This window comes from Chelon labrosus (genome assembly GCF_963514085.1).
Source record: "Chelon labrosus genome assembly, chromosome: 15".
In the NCBI taxonomy this organism is placed as follows: domain Eukaryota; kingdom Metazoa; phylum Chordata; class Actinopteri; order Mugiliformes; family Mugilidae; genus Chelon; species Chelon labrosus.
The window spans coordinates 24,562,328-24,579,215 of NC_140348.1; the positions used below are offsets into that span (position 1 = coordinate 24,562,328).

The following is a 16,888-nucleotide window of genomic DNA, read 5'->3' on the forward strand; positions in this document are numbered from 1 at the left end:
CCCTTTAAAAAAAACTTCCCTTGCGTGCCACGAGGCTCCTGATTGGCCGGCCGGGTCTGTGACGGAGGGGAATTCCCCCCTCGTTCTGTTAGCAAAAAATAATCTCCTGCTCGCTGTCACTCATTCAACTACAAGTTCTCCTCCGAGACACAATAGCCTGAGACACAGAGAGAGACACACACACACACACACAGAGAAAGAGAGAGAGAGAGAGAGTGCACCATGGACGGTGAGTGGCAACATCTTTATTTACTGTGTAGAACAACATAAGTGATTTTAAATATATATATATACATATATAAACTGTGTGTGTGTGATTATGTGTACTATATCAGCTCTGGTGATTGTTAAAGCTAAATAATCTTCTTTGTTTAACACTTCCTCCGCTGTGATTGTAATTACTTGATAGGTTGGTGAAACACACCGGCTCCACGGAAGCTACCTGAACAGAGCTTATTGTTATTTTTTTTCATGTCCTCGGCTCTCTTCAGTACAGGTGTAGCTGATTTGCATGCATATTTGCCTAATTTGTTCCTATATGTCACGTTTTCCTCCTCAGTTCTTATGCCCTCCATGCTAGGGGACGATCCACACCTGAGTAAGTCCGTTTACACAAACACCACCATCACTTGTGTCTTCTTAAAGTTAAGACCTAAGAGAAAAAGAAATCACTGAATATATATTATATGTATATAAATGTACATACATGCAGTGTGACTTCACTTCCTCTTTTTCCTCTGCTTTATTGGCATTCATCATTGTTTATTCAGACCTGTGTTGCCAGCATGTGTAAACCAGAACTTCTTGTAATCCTTATCTTTATAGTCTTGTCTTGTACGTATCGCGTATTAACATGTGTCGTTATTAGTTTTGAAGTAGCTGCAAAATGAGGAAGGCGTAACACGGCTGCTTCTTTATTTATTTATTTATTTATTTATTATTCTTGGCTTCCAAATCGTTACGACAGAAATGTAGCTTTGCTTTTTCCGGCGCGCTTTCTTTCTATCGGGGGCGTTCGGTTCTGGTGTGGCGGCGTCCGATAAAATTTGGATTCTTGTGTCAAATCGGCGTCAAGTGCACAGAGAAGAAAAAAAAAAAAAACAGAAACACTTCCCGGATCAGTTTTAGTTCCTCTCTCTCTCTCTCTATCTCTCTTACACACACGGACATCATGTGGGGCTGTTTTTTTGTTTTTTTTTGTTTCATGGAAGTGGTCAAAGGCAGCAGAGACAGCCCCCATTTCATGGTTTGCTTTGAAGGTAGACGCCCTGATGTTTTCCTTTCTCGGTAAAGAGAATCGGTTTGACGGCTTCTAACGTAGAAACGACACCTCTGCTGCGTCTGATCGGGTTAAATTTGCTGGAGAGATTTCTAGAGATTGCAGTCAGCTTCAGGATCTCTCTTACCCAAACGTTTAAGCGTGTCGAGAAACATTTCAGCTCTGCTTCTCGCCATTTTCGAGAATTTCTTCACCACAAACCTGTTATTGTAGGAAAGGTGCAGGTGTCACAGTTCTCTTCTGTGAACAGCTGCTAAACCAAACAGGTGTTCCATTGTACCAAAACAAATCAAAAGAGAATCCCTGTCAGATTCAGATTTATCCTCCTTCTCCTCCTCCCCGTCCCCCAAATATGTTCACTGACCCGTCCGTCCTCGTCTATTTGGTCCACAGTGGCCGAGCCAGCGATCCAGATCTTCGAGCAGCCCAAGCAGAGGGGGATGCGCTTCAGGTACAAGTGCGAGGGTCGCTCGGCCGGAAGCATCCCCGGCGAGAAGAGCTCCGACAACAACAGGACGTACCCGAGTCTGCAGGTCAGTCAGAGGAATTTAGATCTCCTCAACTCTTAAACTCTAATCCTAAACTGGAAGAGATCGTTGCCATCTAATCCCAGGGATGTGGGTTTGGTCCATGACCCCTCAACACGTCTAAAGTGAACAATGGCTGCACAACAAACTGTTAAAAACACTCCTAACACACCAAACGTAAATTATTTTCCAGCTAATTTCAGTTCTTTTGGAAGTTACTGAATCTTATTTGTGATCTTCTTGACTCCAACCCAAATTGGAAGAGATGTTTGCCATCTAATCCCAGGGATGGGAGTTTGGTTCCCGACCCCTCAACAGGCTAAAGTGAACCCTGGCTGCACAAAAAACTCCTAAAAACACACCAAATTTGGATTTCTCTGCAGCTAATTTAATTTTTTTGGAAGTTACTTAAGTTTACTCCAACCCTAACCCTAATTTGGAGGAGATGGTTGCTGCCTTGTCCCAGGGTTGGAGGTTTGTTTCCTCTCAACAATGGCTGCCAGAAAAAACACTCCTAACGCACCAAATGTGCATTATTTCACAGCTAAATTCAGTTTTTTTAGATTTGTGATCTCCTTGACTCCAACCCTAACCCTAACCCTAAATCAGAAGAGGTGTTTGCCGCCTTATCCCAGGGTTGGAGGTTTGTTACCTGAGGTTGTTGCCTGTGGTTTTAGTGCAAATGAGGAACACTGTAAAATTGGTTTGAGTTCCTACCGAGCGGCGCAGGCCGTAGAGATGTGTCTGTGTTACAGGGAAACACACAACACATGTTATATATATGTCAACACACGTACACTTTCTCCACAGATCCTGAATTATTCCGGCAAGGGGAAGGTGCGGGTTTTTCTGGTGACCAAGAACGAGCCGTACCGACCGCACCCTCACGACCTGGTGGGGAAGGACTGCAAGGACGGCTTCTACGAGGCCGAGTTCGGGCCCGACCGCCGAGTGATCGCGTGAGTACGCCGCCCTCGAGTCACCTCTGTCCACACGCAAAAACTAGAAAAGACGCAAAGAAACTCAGAGTGGTGTGTCGTCATCTGGAGCAATTAGCACCCAAGTCCAGGTCTTAATCAGCAGCAGCGCTGACGTCATAGTAGTCTCTCTCTGCCGCGCATACGTACATACGCCCACCGCCTCAGTTTAATTAATTTAAGGCGTATACCAGGCGTATTTCACGTTTCGCTTGATGGTTTCAGAAGACGCAGGGTGTAAACCAATCAATGACCTCTCAGATACAGAGTGGAGAAACTCATACGGCTAACTGCACACACACACACACACACACACACACACACACACACACACAAAGCATATTTGTCAAACCATGCCTGTGATGAGGATAGCTAAATGGGAATTCCCCAAGTGACATCACCCATATTTGCTGTGTGTTAGAGAGAAAAAGCAAAGTTTGTGTGTGTGTGTGTGTGTGTGTGTGTGTGTGAGAGTAGCGGAGCGTATGCACGAGAGCATGAATGAGTCACTATCTTTTTTTTTGTTTTGTATAATCTACGAATCCCTCCTGGACTTCTGTAGTAAACTCGCAACCGATCCAGAGCTTGAGGCTGCTGTTTATAAAAAGTTTATAATCCGAAAGTCGTGAATGAATAACGTGTTTGTCTTGGCGCCGTTTTCCAGCCCGACTGGACGGGTGAGAATAAATTGCGTCACCGGCTTCGACCTTTACACACACAAACCTTACACCGTCTCATTCCCCGTTTACTCAGGCGTGTTTTTGTTTATTTTAATGCGCTTGCTGCGGCGGTATCGGTTTCTCATGCTGTTGTTGTTGTTGATATCGACACAGTTTCCAGAATCTGGGGATCCAGTGCGTGAGGAGGAGGGAGGTGAAGGATGCGATCGTACAGAGGATGACCAGAGGCATCAACCCCTTCAACGGTGAGTCCAGATTCCTCCTCCTGCTGCTGTTGCTGCTTCTGTTCCTTCCTGGGTTTTGTTTCCATCTCTACAGCTGTGTTAGATGTTTTTTACGGCAGATATTAACATGGCAAAAGTGTGTAAGTAAATAATGAACTTTAAAGAATAAGGAAACATTTCTCAACTGTTTAAAAGTGACCTCCTGAAATCCGTGGGCGTCTGAAAAAAAAACCTGAAAGCAGACGTCACAGAGAGCTCGTTAACATCTGGCTCTAAAAGGAGAAGCATGCAAATGTCACACCTACTCTCAAGAGGCACCTTAATAGGACTGGTTGTGTAGCCTAGCTGTTTTAAATCCTCCTCTTGGCTGCGCCGAATCTGTTAAAAACACTCTTAACTCACTAAACGTGAATTACTCTGCAGCCGATTTAGGTTTTTTTGGGAAATTACTGAACCTTATTTGTGCCTGCTTGTGGTTTTGTTTGGGTTTTACTACAGCTTTGTACGGTTGTTCATTTGCTCGATGGTTTTCAGCGAGTGAAATACATCCTAGATATATCAGAGGTAGGAGCAATGGCTGAAAGACCTCGCACGTCTTTTATTCTTAAGTCTGATAAAAAGTTGCACCTTTTATCTGTGTTGTGGATTTTCTCTTAATCGTAGTCGACTGGAATAATAATCTGACCACCTCCCAGAGGGGGTTCTTCACTTGGCTGGATGTTGTGAAGGATTATTTTGTACCTTAGACTGATAGAGGGATATTCTTCTCCTCAAGTTGCTGACATCTCTCCGAGTGGACGATTTTAGCTTTCGCAGCATTAGGAGTGGCCTGCATTGACATCTCCTTTAAAAGTTCATTTCCTCTAATTAAAGGAAGCGAAAGAAGACGTGAAGGTTTAAAGGTTTAATGGGCAGGAGGGCCTGCATGTTGTAAGATATTTCACTGACCCATCCAGTAGCCGGGAAGACCCGAGCTCGGCCTCAAGTTCACAATTTCAACCAACCTTTATAAAAGTAGGTGATTTCTGAAAGTATGTAAACCTTTGACTATAAAAGGGTCAGAAAATGTCCCGTGATTATTTGCTTTTGCCCATTTTTCTCCAGAATACCTGTGACTTTTAATATCTGGCAGTTATTTACAGTTTACTGCAGGTTATAAGAGAGTATTAACCTTAACCGAGACGAGAGGAGCGAGAGATATTACCGTAACGACGCCACATTGGCTGTAAAGCGCAACGTCTTTTCCAATGGCACGGTTACGGTAAATCCAAACCGCACTCTCTTATTCCACGTCTTTTTATCTTAAAGCATAAAACCTTAATGTAAAAATGCATTCTAGCTACGTTCAGTAGGGGTTCAGGGGTTTTTCACTTCATCTAATGGGCAGTGGCTAACGCTAGCTAAAAGACTAGGCACAAAACATTAAATAAAAGTCGTTTTTGTACCATTTATCCCGATAAATACATCAGCATCAGTCAATAATCTGATCTCACTGATGTCACAGTGAGCTCCAGTAAATGAATCTCTACTTTAAAGCAGATGTGTGATGCCGCTGCTGCTGTTTTTTACTGTAAAACAGGCTCAAAACAATTCTCAAGAACTGTTTTCAGATGCCGGTTTTACCCAGCTGAGCAGATTTTCCTCGCATCAAGTCAGAAATCTAGCCTCTCTCCACTGTGCTATCTACAGCGCCTCTTGCCATTTCCTTTTCTGCGCGCTCTTCAGTGCTGCGGTCCTCGCGAGCAGACAGAACGCAGCGGTTCTCATGTACAAACAGGCGTTAACAGAGCTACTTCCCCATTCTTGGTCACAGTTGCTCAATTCAGCAGAGTGCAGGACGCCACGTGAGAGCTGGGAATGCAGGATTCATTAAAAGGGGGAGGGTTGGACCCAGGGAGTTCCCCCGGCTCTCGGAGATGATGATAAAAGTAGGGTAGGGTGCTTTACAGGTCTGAAACGCTGCGCAGGGTATTAAAAGGTTTAGGATCAAGCCTGTATGCTTTTTAGGTTTTGGGGCTGATCTCTGATGGCGCAGTCGTTACAGATATGAAACGTTGTCGTGTGTTTGTGATTTGCATCGAGCTAATTTGCATGCCTGCAAGTTGTGGCAATAAGTTTCCTTAACAAGTACAGTCAGATCACAGTGGTGTAATAAATATGGAATTAAAATGCAGGCTCTCAGCTTTAATTCAAGGGGGTTGAATCAAATATATGAAACACTGCAGGACACATTCATCTAAGCATAAGTCTGGACCTCATCAGAGGATGGTTTCCTCCTTTATCAGACCTTTAGTTGTTTGTTTGTGGGCTTTTTAGTTGTGCAGTGCAGCTCGATCAGGCTGAGGTTTCCTCTTCTTTACCTTCTGAAACTCCTGGGTTGCTTTCACGGTTTGCTTTAGGTCGCTGTCCATCCGCACCGTCCAATCAGCTGCGGTGCATTTGTATCCATGCTTCTGCCGCGCACCACGCCGCTGATGATGATGATGATGATGATGATGACATTCTTAGAATCACCAGGCCTTCCCCTCCGTACCCTTTCCTTCCCGTCATTCTGCTACAGATTCCTGTCTCGTCCGTCCAAAGAATGCGCCTGCAGAACGGGTCCGGCTTCATTTTTTCAGCTAGTTTAGTTTTGTGCAGCCTCCATTGCCCTGTTGCACGAACGGTTTCCAAATGGGAAGAGCTTTCACCTGCTTAATGAATGAATGAATGAATGAAGGATGACGCAGCCTCTAATTACCCTATAAAGAGGAGGCTCCTCCTCCTCCTGAATCTGGACGCAAATAAACCTCCGTGTTCTTTATATAACTTCTACGCGAGACCCAACTGGATGTAGTTTGCATATTTGTCCTTTCTTGATCTGTTGTGTGGGCGGAAGCGTTGACACATGACGATATTTGACTTTAACGCTAACGCAGCCCCGCAGTCCGATGAGGCAACGGACTTAATAAAGGCTATGAAACTGTGACACAGGCGGCTCCTACGTGATGTGACGCTTTTAGCATCTTACGCTAGATGAGCACATCTCTGTTCTCATTGAGACGGATGCTGGAGGCTCCTAGTTCCTGGCTCGGTTGGTCGGTTGGTCAGTCGGTTGGTCAGTCGGTTGGTCAGTCGGTTGGTCAGTCGGTTGGTCAGTAGGTCGGTAGGCAGTGATATCGTCAGGTTGCAGAGACGACCAGCCAATTTCAAGACATCGCAATCGCGCACAGAGCCAGTTATAACTGCAGGAGCCCAGTGATCTGGCCGGAGGTCGTCACGGCAACACCACCACCACAGGCTCACATCAGTATATATTTATTGCTGCAGACATGTGCAACGGGCAGCTGCACTCTTTTTTTTCTTTCAAACACTGCTCAAACCTTCCACTCACTTTAGTTCAGTTCACTTCTGCTGTGAAACTCAGCTGCTTCCTGTGTCGGGGGGAGATAATATAGTCCTCCCCCCTCTCACTCTCACTCTCCCCCTCTCTCTCTGTCTCTCTTTCCCTACCTCCCTCTCTCCCTCACCCTCGCTGACCTCTCATCAGCTCGTCTCTTGAGGTTTGAGATGCGACGCGGTTTCGTCTCGCCGGTGATGTCGGGATCTGCTGTAACGCAGCCGTAACCGTTCCTACAGTCGCTGGTGTTGAATTTCCCCATTTTCACAAGCTCACAAAGGGGAACTGGTCAATTTCACAATCTGAAAATCTCAATAATCCTCATCTACAGTATATGTTCGCCTCTTCTTCACTGGGCACTCTTTAATTGCTCCCGCAAGTGTTGAAAGCTTCCTGGATCCCTGACGCGTGCCCGTGGATGAGCCGCTTTTCTGTGCCAACGTGTGGATTTCTCTTGTTTTTGTCCGACTTCTTCTTTATTTCTCAACATCACTCCACCCACGCAGCACTTGCTTTCGATCCAGTAGCCGGTGAGCCGGTCTGGTCAGCTGTTGGACAACGCAACAGTCGTCTGTGTTGTGTCTTTTAGAATTTCACCGCAGGGTCAGTTTTTGAATCTCTTACATTTTGCGCAACCTCCACTTGTTCTTTCTCTTTCTTCGCGCTACGGAGGAACGTTAAAATGCTAAGATTGTCTTTTAGTTGTCTTTGTGCTCTCGTGTGAGGGTTAAGCATACATGATGTGACTCTGTAGGGATTGCCTCAGCCCCAGCCCGTCACTAACCAACGCAAATCGACTTTGCATTTTGCGAAACGAGATGAAATTGTGAGTCACTCAGTGGAGACACTCGCTGCGGTGAATCTTGCCACCTGCCTCCACGTCTTTCTCACTCTCACAATTTGCTCCCACAGTCAGACTACCTAATCAAACGCCCCCCCCCCCTCCCCTCCCCTCCACCTAAAACCCTAAACCACACCACCAACCCCCTCCCCCCACGCCCCCATGCAGCACAGAATGGGCCCAGTTTCCTTCTGTCACACATGCACCACTTCCACCTACTGCAGCCCACTTTCCTGCACCTGTCCGTCCAGGGTCCGCCTCGGCCGCTAGCATGCACTGCTCCACCACCAACACATGCAGATCGCGCCACGTTCCATCGATATTTAATCTGATCGTTCCGTCGACACGCCGCCCTCCTTCAGTTTCTCCACTGTGTGTGTGTGTGTGTGTGTCAAAAACCTGATGACCTGACAGAAATCTGAACTAGAGCCCGCAAGGCTTTGTTTGAGACCCCTCCAGCTCACGGCCTACAAACTTCACAACCTCTACATAACAGTACGCTCTCTTGGCGGCACAGCAGAAGTGTTTAATCCTGTCCTGTTACTCCTTACAAAATGCAAACATTAAAATTTTTTACATACAATCTGTGCAGTATGTACAAATAATACGTTATTGGAAGTTAAATGCGGTTAATGATAAGACTGAAATGATGCAACGAATGAGGTAGTTGTAAATCTGCTCGTAAACCAGCAGATTGTATTTTTCTTTTGAGTATTTTCACTGTGGTCAGTGCTGATCAGGCATAACATTATGACCACCTTCCTCATATTGTGCAGGTCTCCCTTGTTGCCTTCAAAACAGTTGTGGCTCATCAGAGAACGGACGTGGGGCCTTCTGAGGGTGTCCTGTGGTGTCTGGGAACAGGATGTTGTTGGTGTTAGTGGGGGGGCCTTTGAGGGGAGGGGTCTCTGTAGATCAGTTTGAGATCTGGTGAATTTGGAGGCCAGGTCAACACCTTGTGCAGTTCTTCATGTTTTTTTGAGGTGTTCCTAAAGCGTTTTTGTGGCTGCATCCTGCTGGGGATGGCTGCAGCCATCAAGGAGTGTCATTGCTCTGGGGTGGGGGTGCCTGGTCTGGTCTGGTCTAGGTGGGTGCTACGTGTCTAAGTAACGTCCACATGAATGAATGAATGCCAGGTCCAGAAGTTTCCCAGCAGAACGTTGAGCCGTCACAAGACGGTCGATTGTTATTTACTTCTCCTGTCGGTGGTTTTAATGTTGTGGCTGATTTACACGGCCACGACAATTTATTGTTTTATGAAATAACAGGGAAATGTTTGATTGGGACTCTGGTGCTACGGCCACAGTAGATATACAGTATTAAGCTAACCATCATGGCCTCGTTGTCTAAACAACAGATAAATCTTCTTAATCTCTTAGAACACTTTCGTTATGTACACTGACACAGAGCCCGTCTCACTGCTGAATATTTTGTGCCATCTTATCTAGATCTTAAGTTAGTGCCAGTCTGACATGTGAACAAGCTGTGGAGGGGAGGGGAGGGGGGGGGCTCAGATGCAAGGAGATAGTAGTTGTTTAACTCCTTCTACATGATGTCTGAAGAGACAGTGAGAAGAACGGTGGCCGCTGGCAGCAGCTGGCATCACGTTTGCACTCAACATGACCAGCAAACGTCACAGCCACGGTTTCGCGCCGTTTGAACTTTGCGTGTATTTTACGTACAAATGCAGGTGACACGGCATTAAATACGGTGAGTAACATTTAACACACCGACTCGGGTCCCACCACTTTCACACACGTCAGGAGCCGCCGTGGTCAGTCGTGCACAGTCTCATCTCTGGCTTCGTGACACTCACTCAGACAGGGCACGCACTTTTTCCGCTCCTAGTGTGACGTCGCGCGGCGTCACCATGGCGACGGTTGTAGGCGGGGACGGGGCTAGACGTGAGTGCGCAGGATAGAAATTGAGAGGTGGAAGAAGAGAAAGTAGGCAGATGTGAAAGCCTGGTGTGTGTGTGCGTGTGTGTTTGTGTGTGTGTCGGTGCGTGGGCGTCTCTCAGTCAGAGCTCTCCCTGCTGCAAAGGTGTGCGTGTTTGCGTGTTGCCTCTGAGGGCGGCGTGTGTGACGCTCTCATGCATGTATGTGTGTGAAAGTGTGCAGATGAGAAAGTAGGCTGAGGACGCAAGTAGAACGCTTCGCTGTGACGCGTTGACCCAAACATGGGGGCGTTTGGGAAACCTACAGACGTGTCCGACATATATCATATCTATCTATCTGTCTAATACACATTTGACATGTCAGAATTTTAACCGTGCACCTATATCCTGCTTAATTATTGCAATAATAATGTAAAACTTAAGGTGCACGTCTCAGTCCGATCACAGAAACACCTCTTCTCCATGTTCTTCACCTTTTGCGCCGTCTAGCCGTGCAGATGTTTGGGTGACAGCTTGAGATATGTCCACTTTAAAAATTCAGCGTGACATTTTACTTTAGGATTTACACTGAACAATGAGGAAAGTAGGTTTTTTGGTTCCGGCGTGTCTGGATTGGTTCCCGTTAGCCTCCGTTAATTGCCCTCATGCTGTGCCTAATCGTGTCTGACGCTTACAGCACATAAAATACCTCAACTAACAGCTATAAACACATTAATGCATCAATAATAGTATATAAAAAAGAGTGCATTGGCTTTGAACTGCGCCTATAAAAACACAACACCTCCTCTACACGGTGTCACATATCATAGCTGTGTGGTGATCCTTTGTTTCCGCTGCTGATAGTTTGTTTTAGTTCAGTAATAATACCTTTGGCAAACCTCTGTGTTTGCTCTCGTCTCGCCCTGACACTCCCGACCATTAGATTAGATTCAACTTTATTGTCAAGCCCGGCCGTGCAAACAGCAAACAAGTGCCAAATTAACTCGACGACCGAGGACGAGCTATTGCACCAATATCACGACTACTGCTGTGCCAAGTGTTTTAGGATAATTAGCTTATAAAAGACGTGTCTGTGTGTTTGACCTCAGTGCCGCGGGAGCAGCTGCTGCAGACGGAGGAGTACGACCTGAACGTGGTCCGCCTGTGCATCCAGGTTTTCCTGCAGGACGAGAACGGCCACTACACCCGGGCCCTCAACCCCATCGTCACCAACCCCATCTACGACAACAGTGAGTCTGCCGAGCACCGAGCGCGCTTACGTCACGCTGCAGATCAGCTGTGGCGACCATATGGTTCTGTTGACATTGTATTTCAAGGGCTGACAGAGTAAATATGCCATTATACGCTGCTGTTTTAGTTCCATTATCAAGGTACTAATAATTATAGCATGTAAGACTTGAGGCGTTGCACAAGTACCTGCGTTTGCAAGTACGGTACACGGTGTTTGTTGCTAAACCTGCGTACGTGTGTGCGTTACATTTTGCCTCAACACTTATTTCAATTATTTCTCTTAGTGAAGTTACTGTTCCTCGTACGCACACACAGACACACACGCTCACAGAAAAAAGGGGAAGTTCTTTGTACGCACCAACCCTCAAACAACATCGTAACCATGGAGCACTTCCTCTTCTGTCAGCAGCAGGCATGTGACATGTGACTCAACCTGCTGAGGATCCAACTGTAGAACTCAATGTGTGTTTTTGTTCTGCACAACAAAGGCAAACTTTGAAGCGGCCCATACTGAGTCCCTTAAAGCTGTTTTCTTTTTCTGATATAAGTTGCTGGAATTATCAGAATCCTGCAGTATGTTGGGTTTCATGTGTGCAAATTGTTTCTGCATCATCAGGGGCGCCGAACACGGCAGAACTGAGGATCTGTCGGGTCAACAGAAACAGTGGAAGTGTTAAAGGAGGAGATGAGATCTTCTTACTGTGTGACAAAGTACAAAAAGGTAATTGCTGTTAATGCACCTTGCATATTTTACTGTATATCTAATGTTTCCCATCTAGTTTAATTGTTTTTTCTCTCTCCGTTCATCTTCACCCAACTCGTTTTACCTTTCATAGCCACCGTGCGTCTACGTCTCTTTGCATGTTGACTCAGTTTTCCGTCTCTGACCGTCCCATCCCACTCCATATTTCCCACAGATGACATCGAGGTGCGATTCTTCTCCCCCGACGGCTGGGAGGCCAAAGGCTCCTTCTCCCAAGCGGACGTCCACCGCCAGGTGGCCATCGTCTTCAAGACCCCATCCTACTACAACACCTCCATAACGGAGTCGATCACGGTGCACATGCAGCTTCGCCGACCTTCCGACCAGGAAGTCAGCGAACCGATGGATTTCAGATATCTGCCCGACGACAAAGGTGAGAAATAGTAAACACCTTCTCTCTAAGATGAAGCTCAAACTCTCGTCTAGATCATGTGTGGTAACGCTCTGTGTTTGCTGCAGATCCTTACGGCTACAATGAGAAGAAACGCAGAAGAGAGCACTTAATGAAGATATCAGGATTGTCAAGTAAGTGATCTGCAACTGAATATACAATAAATATGATATATATCCTGCATGTCTGTGCGAGTATAGCTATATGGACATGTGTTGTAACAAAGACTTCCGGCCTCTCTCTTTAGGTGGTGCTTTTGCAGGTCTGGGTATCAACAGGCCAAAGGCAGTGCCTCAGAGCACAATGAGTCACATGCGGAAAGGTAACTATGGTTTGACGTTGAGCTAAATACAGAAATATTTGCACCTATATCAGCATCATTTAATACTGCGGTCGTACCACTGTTGCATTAAATGCCTCTATGTGTTTTAGATGTGTACCTAAGGCAGACCCTGCCTACGATGCAGCAGCAACTCCCCATGTTCAACCAGTCGTACCAATCAGGCGCTCAGAATGTGATGATGACGTCGCAGGCTTCAAATCTACATGGCACCCCTTCATGGGTAAATCCCAACCCGGCGCTCTCGGTGGACACGGTCACCATAAACCCATCTGGCTCCATGAGCAGTCTGCCACGTCCCAACAGCAGCAGGCAACAGCAGCCAAGCCGTGGGTCTGGTTACGCCCAGCACAACAGCTGTGAGACCAACAACGCCCTCCCTCAGCTCTCCATACGGGACTTGCAGTGCTTGGACACGGGTCCTCAGGCCTCTGTGGTGAACCAGTCAGAGTCCCAGCAGCTCTACCCCCAGCAGCAGCATCAACGGGAGGATCTCGCCTCTGAGACGCAGGCCCAGAACCACATGGGCAACCAGAACCAAGGTCTCCAAGCTATGTGGCCCACTTTCGGCACAGTCAACACGGTTCAGAACACCTACAACGGATCGGCGCTTGGAGGCGGAGGGGGCTTACAGGGCCTGGGCTCTTTCCCTTTCCTGGAGGGAATGGAAGGGGACGACTTCGTGAAGGGTCTGGTGGGGGGAGGATCTCAGAGCGGCTTCCAGCTGAAGCAGGAGCCTCAGATCATGGTGGGGCAAGACAGCCACGCGTCAGTCATGCAGTCCCCGAGGGAAAGCCAAGGAAATACGTACCACAACCTGCTGCCTCGTCCCATGAACAACGGCACCGGCATGAATCTGCAGAATCCTTACATGAACAACGGCATGTCCTCGGATGGACACTTTCAAAATTTGGCCGACTGGCTTAAAGCGACTCGGCAAACCGAGTGAAAGGCGTAAAGAGTCAAGAAATAAATGGAAGCAGCTCCAACGACAACATTTTGTTTAATTTTTTTTTTGCAAAGAAGCCAGAAATTTTTCTTGTTGGTCCACCGAGGCTCAGCAGGCGTTCGCTCTGGATGTCGACCAACGCGTTGTTCCAAGGCGGCGCAAAGACATAATCAGGAATGTTTCGCTCGGGAACGTCGTCGCCGCTTGGCAAGACGTTCCCAAACATTATCAAGCACACATATGACAAGGCTTTGACAACTTGGTGCAGACTTTGACTCTGTTCCACCCCAGCCTTTATCCTGATTTGTTTGTTGCACCAATTTGCATCCCTGATCGGTTTTGCTTGCAGCTGTTCTCCAGCTTCACCAGCCCAATGTGTAAAGGGCGTGAACCATGTTTTAGGTTGTGACGATGACTTTATCACATGTGTTGTGGTCTTCAAGCCAGAGTTACATTGTTGAAGAAGTGAATGTACTACTTTCTTTCTTTATTTTTTTTCCCAGCGAAGTAGGATTCACTGTCAACATATCGTATGACAAATGTTTTGTTGTTGGGGTTGACATGGAGACATGAGTGAGGGTAAACGGAGCAGGTGACTTTACTTACTCATTTTGTTTCTTTGCAGACGTCGCTCATATATTACATGACTCGGTTTTAAAGGACGTCACGTTGCTGTTTATTTGTTGTTGTCGTTCGTTTGTGCAGTCTGTACATACATGGTAGCCACAGTTGAGAGTCGAAGCAGTGATAGCAGTGCTGAAACACTCAAGGACTGGCGAGGTACTGAAATTTCCATTGAGGAAGTGGGAGGAAGTGGTGTCTTTCCTCTGTAATGACTATGTCATAACAGCGATCACATGGATGTGTAATCCAGAGTTCTCAGAGCATTTCTAACATGTTTTATAGATACACATGTCAACGTTTGTGTTTTATTTTTTACTGTCTCGTTGGTTCAGCTGATGCTCTTAGGGACGACTAACCAAAACAAAAAAAAAACATCTCGCTCATGGATTAATCGACAAACGCTTGCTCTCGTAAGGCAACTTTGTCAAACCTAGCCCGGCTAATGTGTTTTCTTACTTGTACGCCTTTCAGAAAAGTTGTTCAGTATATTATATTTTAATGGCCTGTCTGTAAATGTAACTATTTCTATGTTTTTCTTTCTTGGCTATATGAGTTCTTAATAAATAAAGTGTGTTATTTCTACAAAGAGTTTTATATTTGCTCTGGCTTCATCCCACCGTCCAAAGACATGCTAGGTTAGGTTAATGGTGATTCTAAATTGGTCGTAGGTGTGAGTGTGAATGGTTGTCTGTCTCTCTGTGTTAGCCCTGTGATAGACTGGAGACCTGTCCAAGGTGGGACAGCTGGGACAAGCTCCCGTGACCCTTCACAGGACTAGCGGTCGCAGAAAATGAATGAATGAGTGTTTACAAGTGATAAAGCGCAAACCGATGTTCAGATGTAAGAAAATAAACTGGCTGAGGAGTGATAATGATAATAATCTTTATTTGTATAGCACTTTATTAAATCAACTTTACATAATATTTTACAGCAACATAAAGTAAAAACCAGCACATAAAACAAGTTTAATAAAAACAAAACAATTTAAAGGCAATAAAATACAGTTAAGAACTTAATTAAAATCTCAGTTAAAACTCACTAGTGTGCATGAACCATGAACCATGTTTACATTGCCGGCTAATATAACATCAACAACACTAACACAATTATATTGGGGCAGATATAATCATATTATAAGGTGAGCACTCTCCTTGGCTTTGACCCCAGAAGGGTTAATTAAGAAAGAGGACAGGTACCTCTTCAAAATAATGATTGCGGCTAATAAGAAGGCCGTTATCTGGAACTGGTTGAAGAGTGACGCTCCAAAACCAGGACAATGGACGCAATGGAGTCAATTATTTTTCATCTGTGAGTTAAAGCAGATGAGCTGGAACAAAATTGGAGGAAATGGACAACTTTAAAAGCCAAGGAGCGTGCTAGTATAACATTTATAGGGTTGTACGCTGTTTATAACAACCGCAATTAATAATTTAAAGGTGTTTGAACTGACCCTGAAGTCAAAAAGCTGCCCCAGATGTCCTCCTAGTTTTGTTCTTAAATGATTAAAATAAGCTCGTATGGGGACGCAACTTGAAGCTACAGGAGACTGTAACGAGACAATTCACTGAAGCTATGAAGGGTTTATGAAGAGGGACTTTTCTTTTTCTGCATTAGAGACAATGAGGTAATGAGCCTTTCTGATGGTTGCATGTCTCAACAACATCATGATCATCAGACTCAGCCAAGTGACTTTGCACTTTCAGTTTAAGTTACACGCTTGTCCTCGTGCTGCTCTTTTTTCGTTTTGATTTCGGTTGTGGTCAAAACGCGACTCTCTTCCTTCTCGGTCAGACACGACTGTCCATATCAAAAAAAATAAAAAAGAAAGAGAGAGACCAGAAATGAAAGTCTGCAGCTCAAGCATCGAAAGTTGTTTTGGGCTCTACTGAAACCTTCATTTGACAGAAATGAAAAAGATGCGTTTGACATGAAAGAATATTCACAGATAAAACTTTGAATAATGAATAAACCAGTTTAGAGACTGAAGTTTGACCAAAGACCACAGAGTAAATCTAAACCTAGCGGCTAACTTAGCTGTATCTGAGTTTCCAATCCTTATGCTAAGCTAACCCCTGGCTGCACCTGTATGGCATAACATTATGACCACCTTCCTAATATTGTGTAGGTCTCCCTTGTGCCTCCAAAACAGTTGTGACTCATCAGAGAATGGACTTGGGCCTTCTGAGGGTGTCCTGTGGTGTCCTTAGTGGGGGGGGGGGGGCTTTGAAGGGAGGGTCCTCTGTGGATCATCCCACAGATACTTGATCAGTTTGGGATCTAGTGAATTTGGAGGCCAGGTCAACACCTTGTGCTGTTCTTCATGTTTTTCTGAGTTGTTCCTAAAGTGTTTTTGTGGCTGCATCCTGCTGGGGATGGCTGCTGCCATCAAGGAGTGTCATTGCTATGGGGTGGGGGTGCCTGGTCTGGTCTAGGTGGGTGCTACATGTCTAAGTAACATCCACACCAATGAATGCCAGGTCCAGAAGTTTCCCAGCAGAACACTGAACTGTCAGAAGATGATCGATGCTTTTTACTTCTCCTCTCAGTGGTCCAACATGTGAACTCTAACTAGAATATTATAATTTTGTTTAAGCTCCTTGTTTGGCATATAATCAAAGTAAATCTTACGCCCACCAGTCACTGTGAAAGCAGTCACAAGAACATCTTAATAAGTAAGTAGAATGGATAACAACATGTGTCTGAGGGTGATATTTTATTAAAAAGAAATCTATTTCTATTCAGTACTGTGTCTGATTTCTGGACATAAAACGGTACGATAAGCCGTGT

At 45.6% G+C, this 16,888-nt stretch overlaps 1 protein-coding gene across 1 annotated transcript; it reads left to right on the forward strand.

Annotated features, from left to right (window-relative positions):
- On the forward strand, positions 1-14,681 carry rel (v-rel avian reticuloendotheliosis viral oncogene homolog). The gene is made up of 11 exons (XM_084561588.1): positions 1-229; positions 560-598; positions 1,673-1,812; positions 2,617-2,765; positions 3,617-3,708; positions 10,893-11,033; positions 11,651-11,755; positions 11,952-12,170; positions 12,257-12,322; positions 12,436-12,510; positions 12,621-14,681. Exons 1-11 carry the CDS (start codon positions 223-225, stop codon positions 13,475-13,477), a joined length of 1,890 nt encoding a protein of 629 aa, XP_084417714.1. The 5' UTR covers positions 1-222; the 3' UTR covers positions 13,478-14,681.
- Positions 14,682-16,888: the final 2,207 nt, after the last annotated feature.

Coding starts and splice junctions, on each gene's coding strand:
- rel (XM_084561588.1), top strand. Junction 11,034..11,650: donor CAACCCCATCTACGACAACA/GTGAGTCTGCCG, acceptor CTGCATCATCAG/GGGCGCCGAACACGGCAGAA. Junction 12,171..12,256: donor ATATCTGCCCGACGACAAAG/GTGAGAAATAGT, acceptor TGTTTGCTGCAG/ATCCTTACGGCTACAATGAG.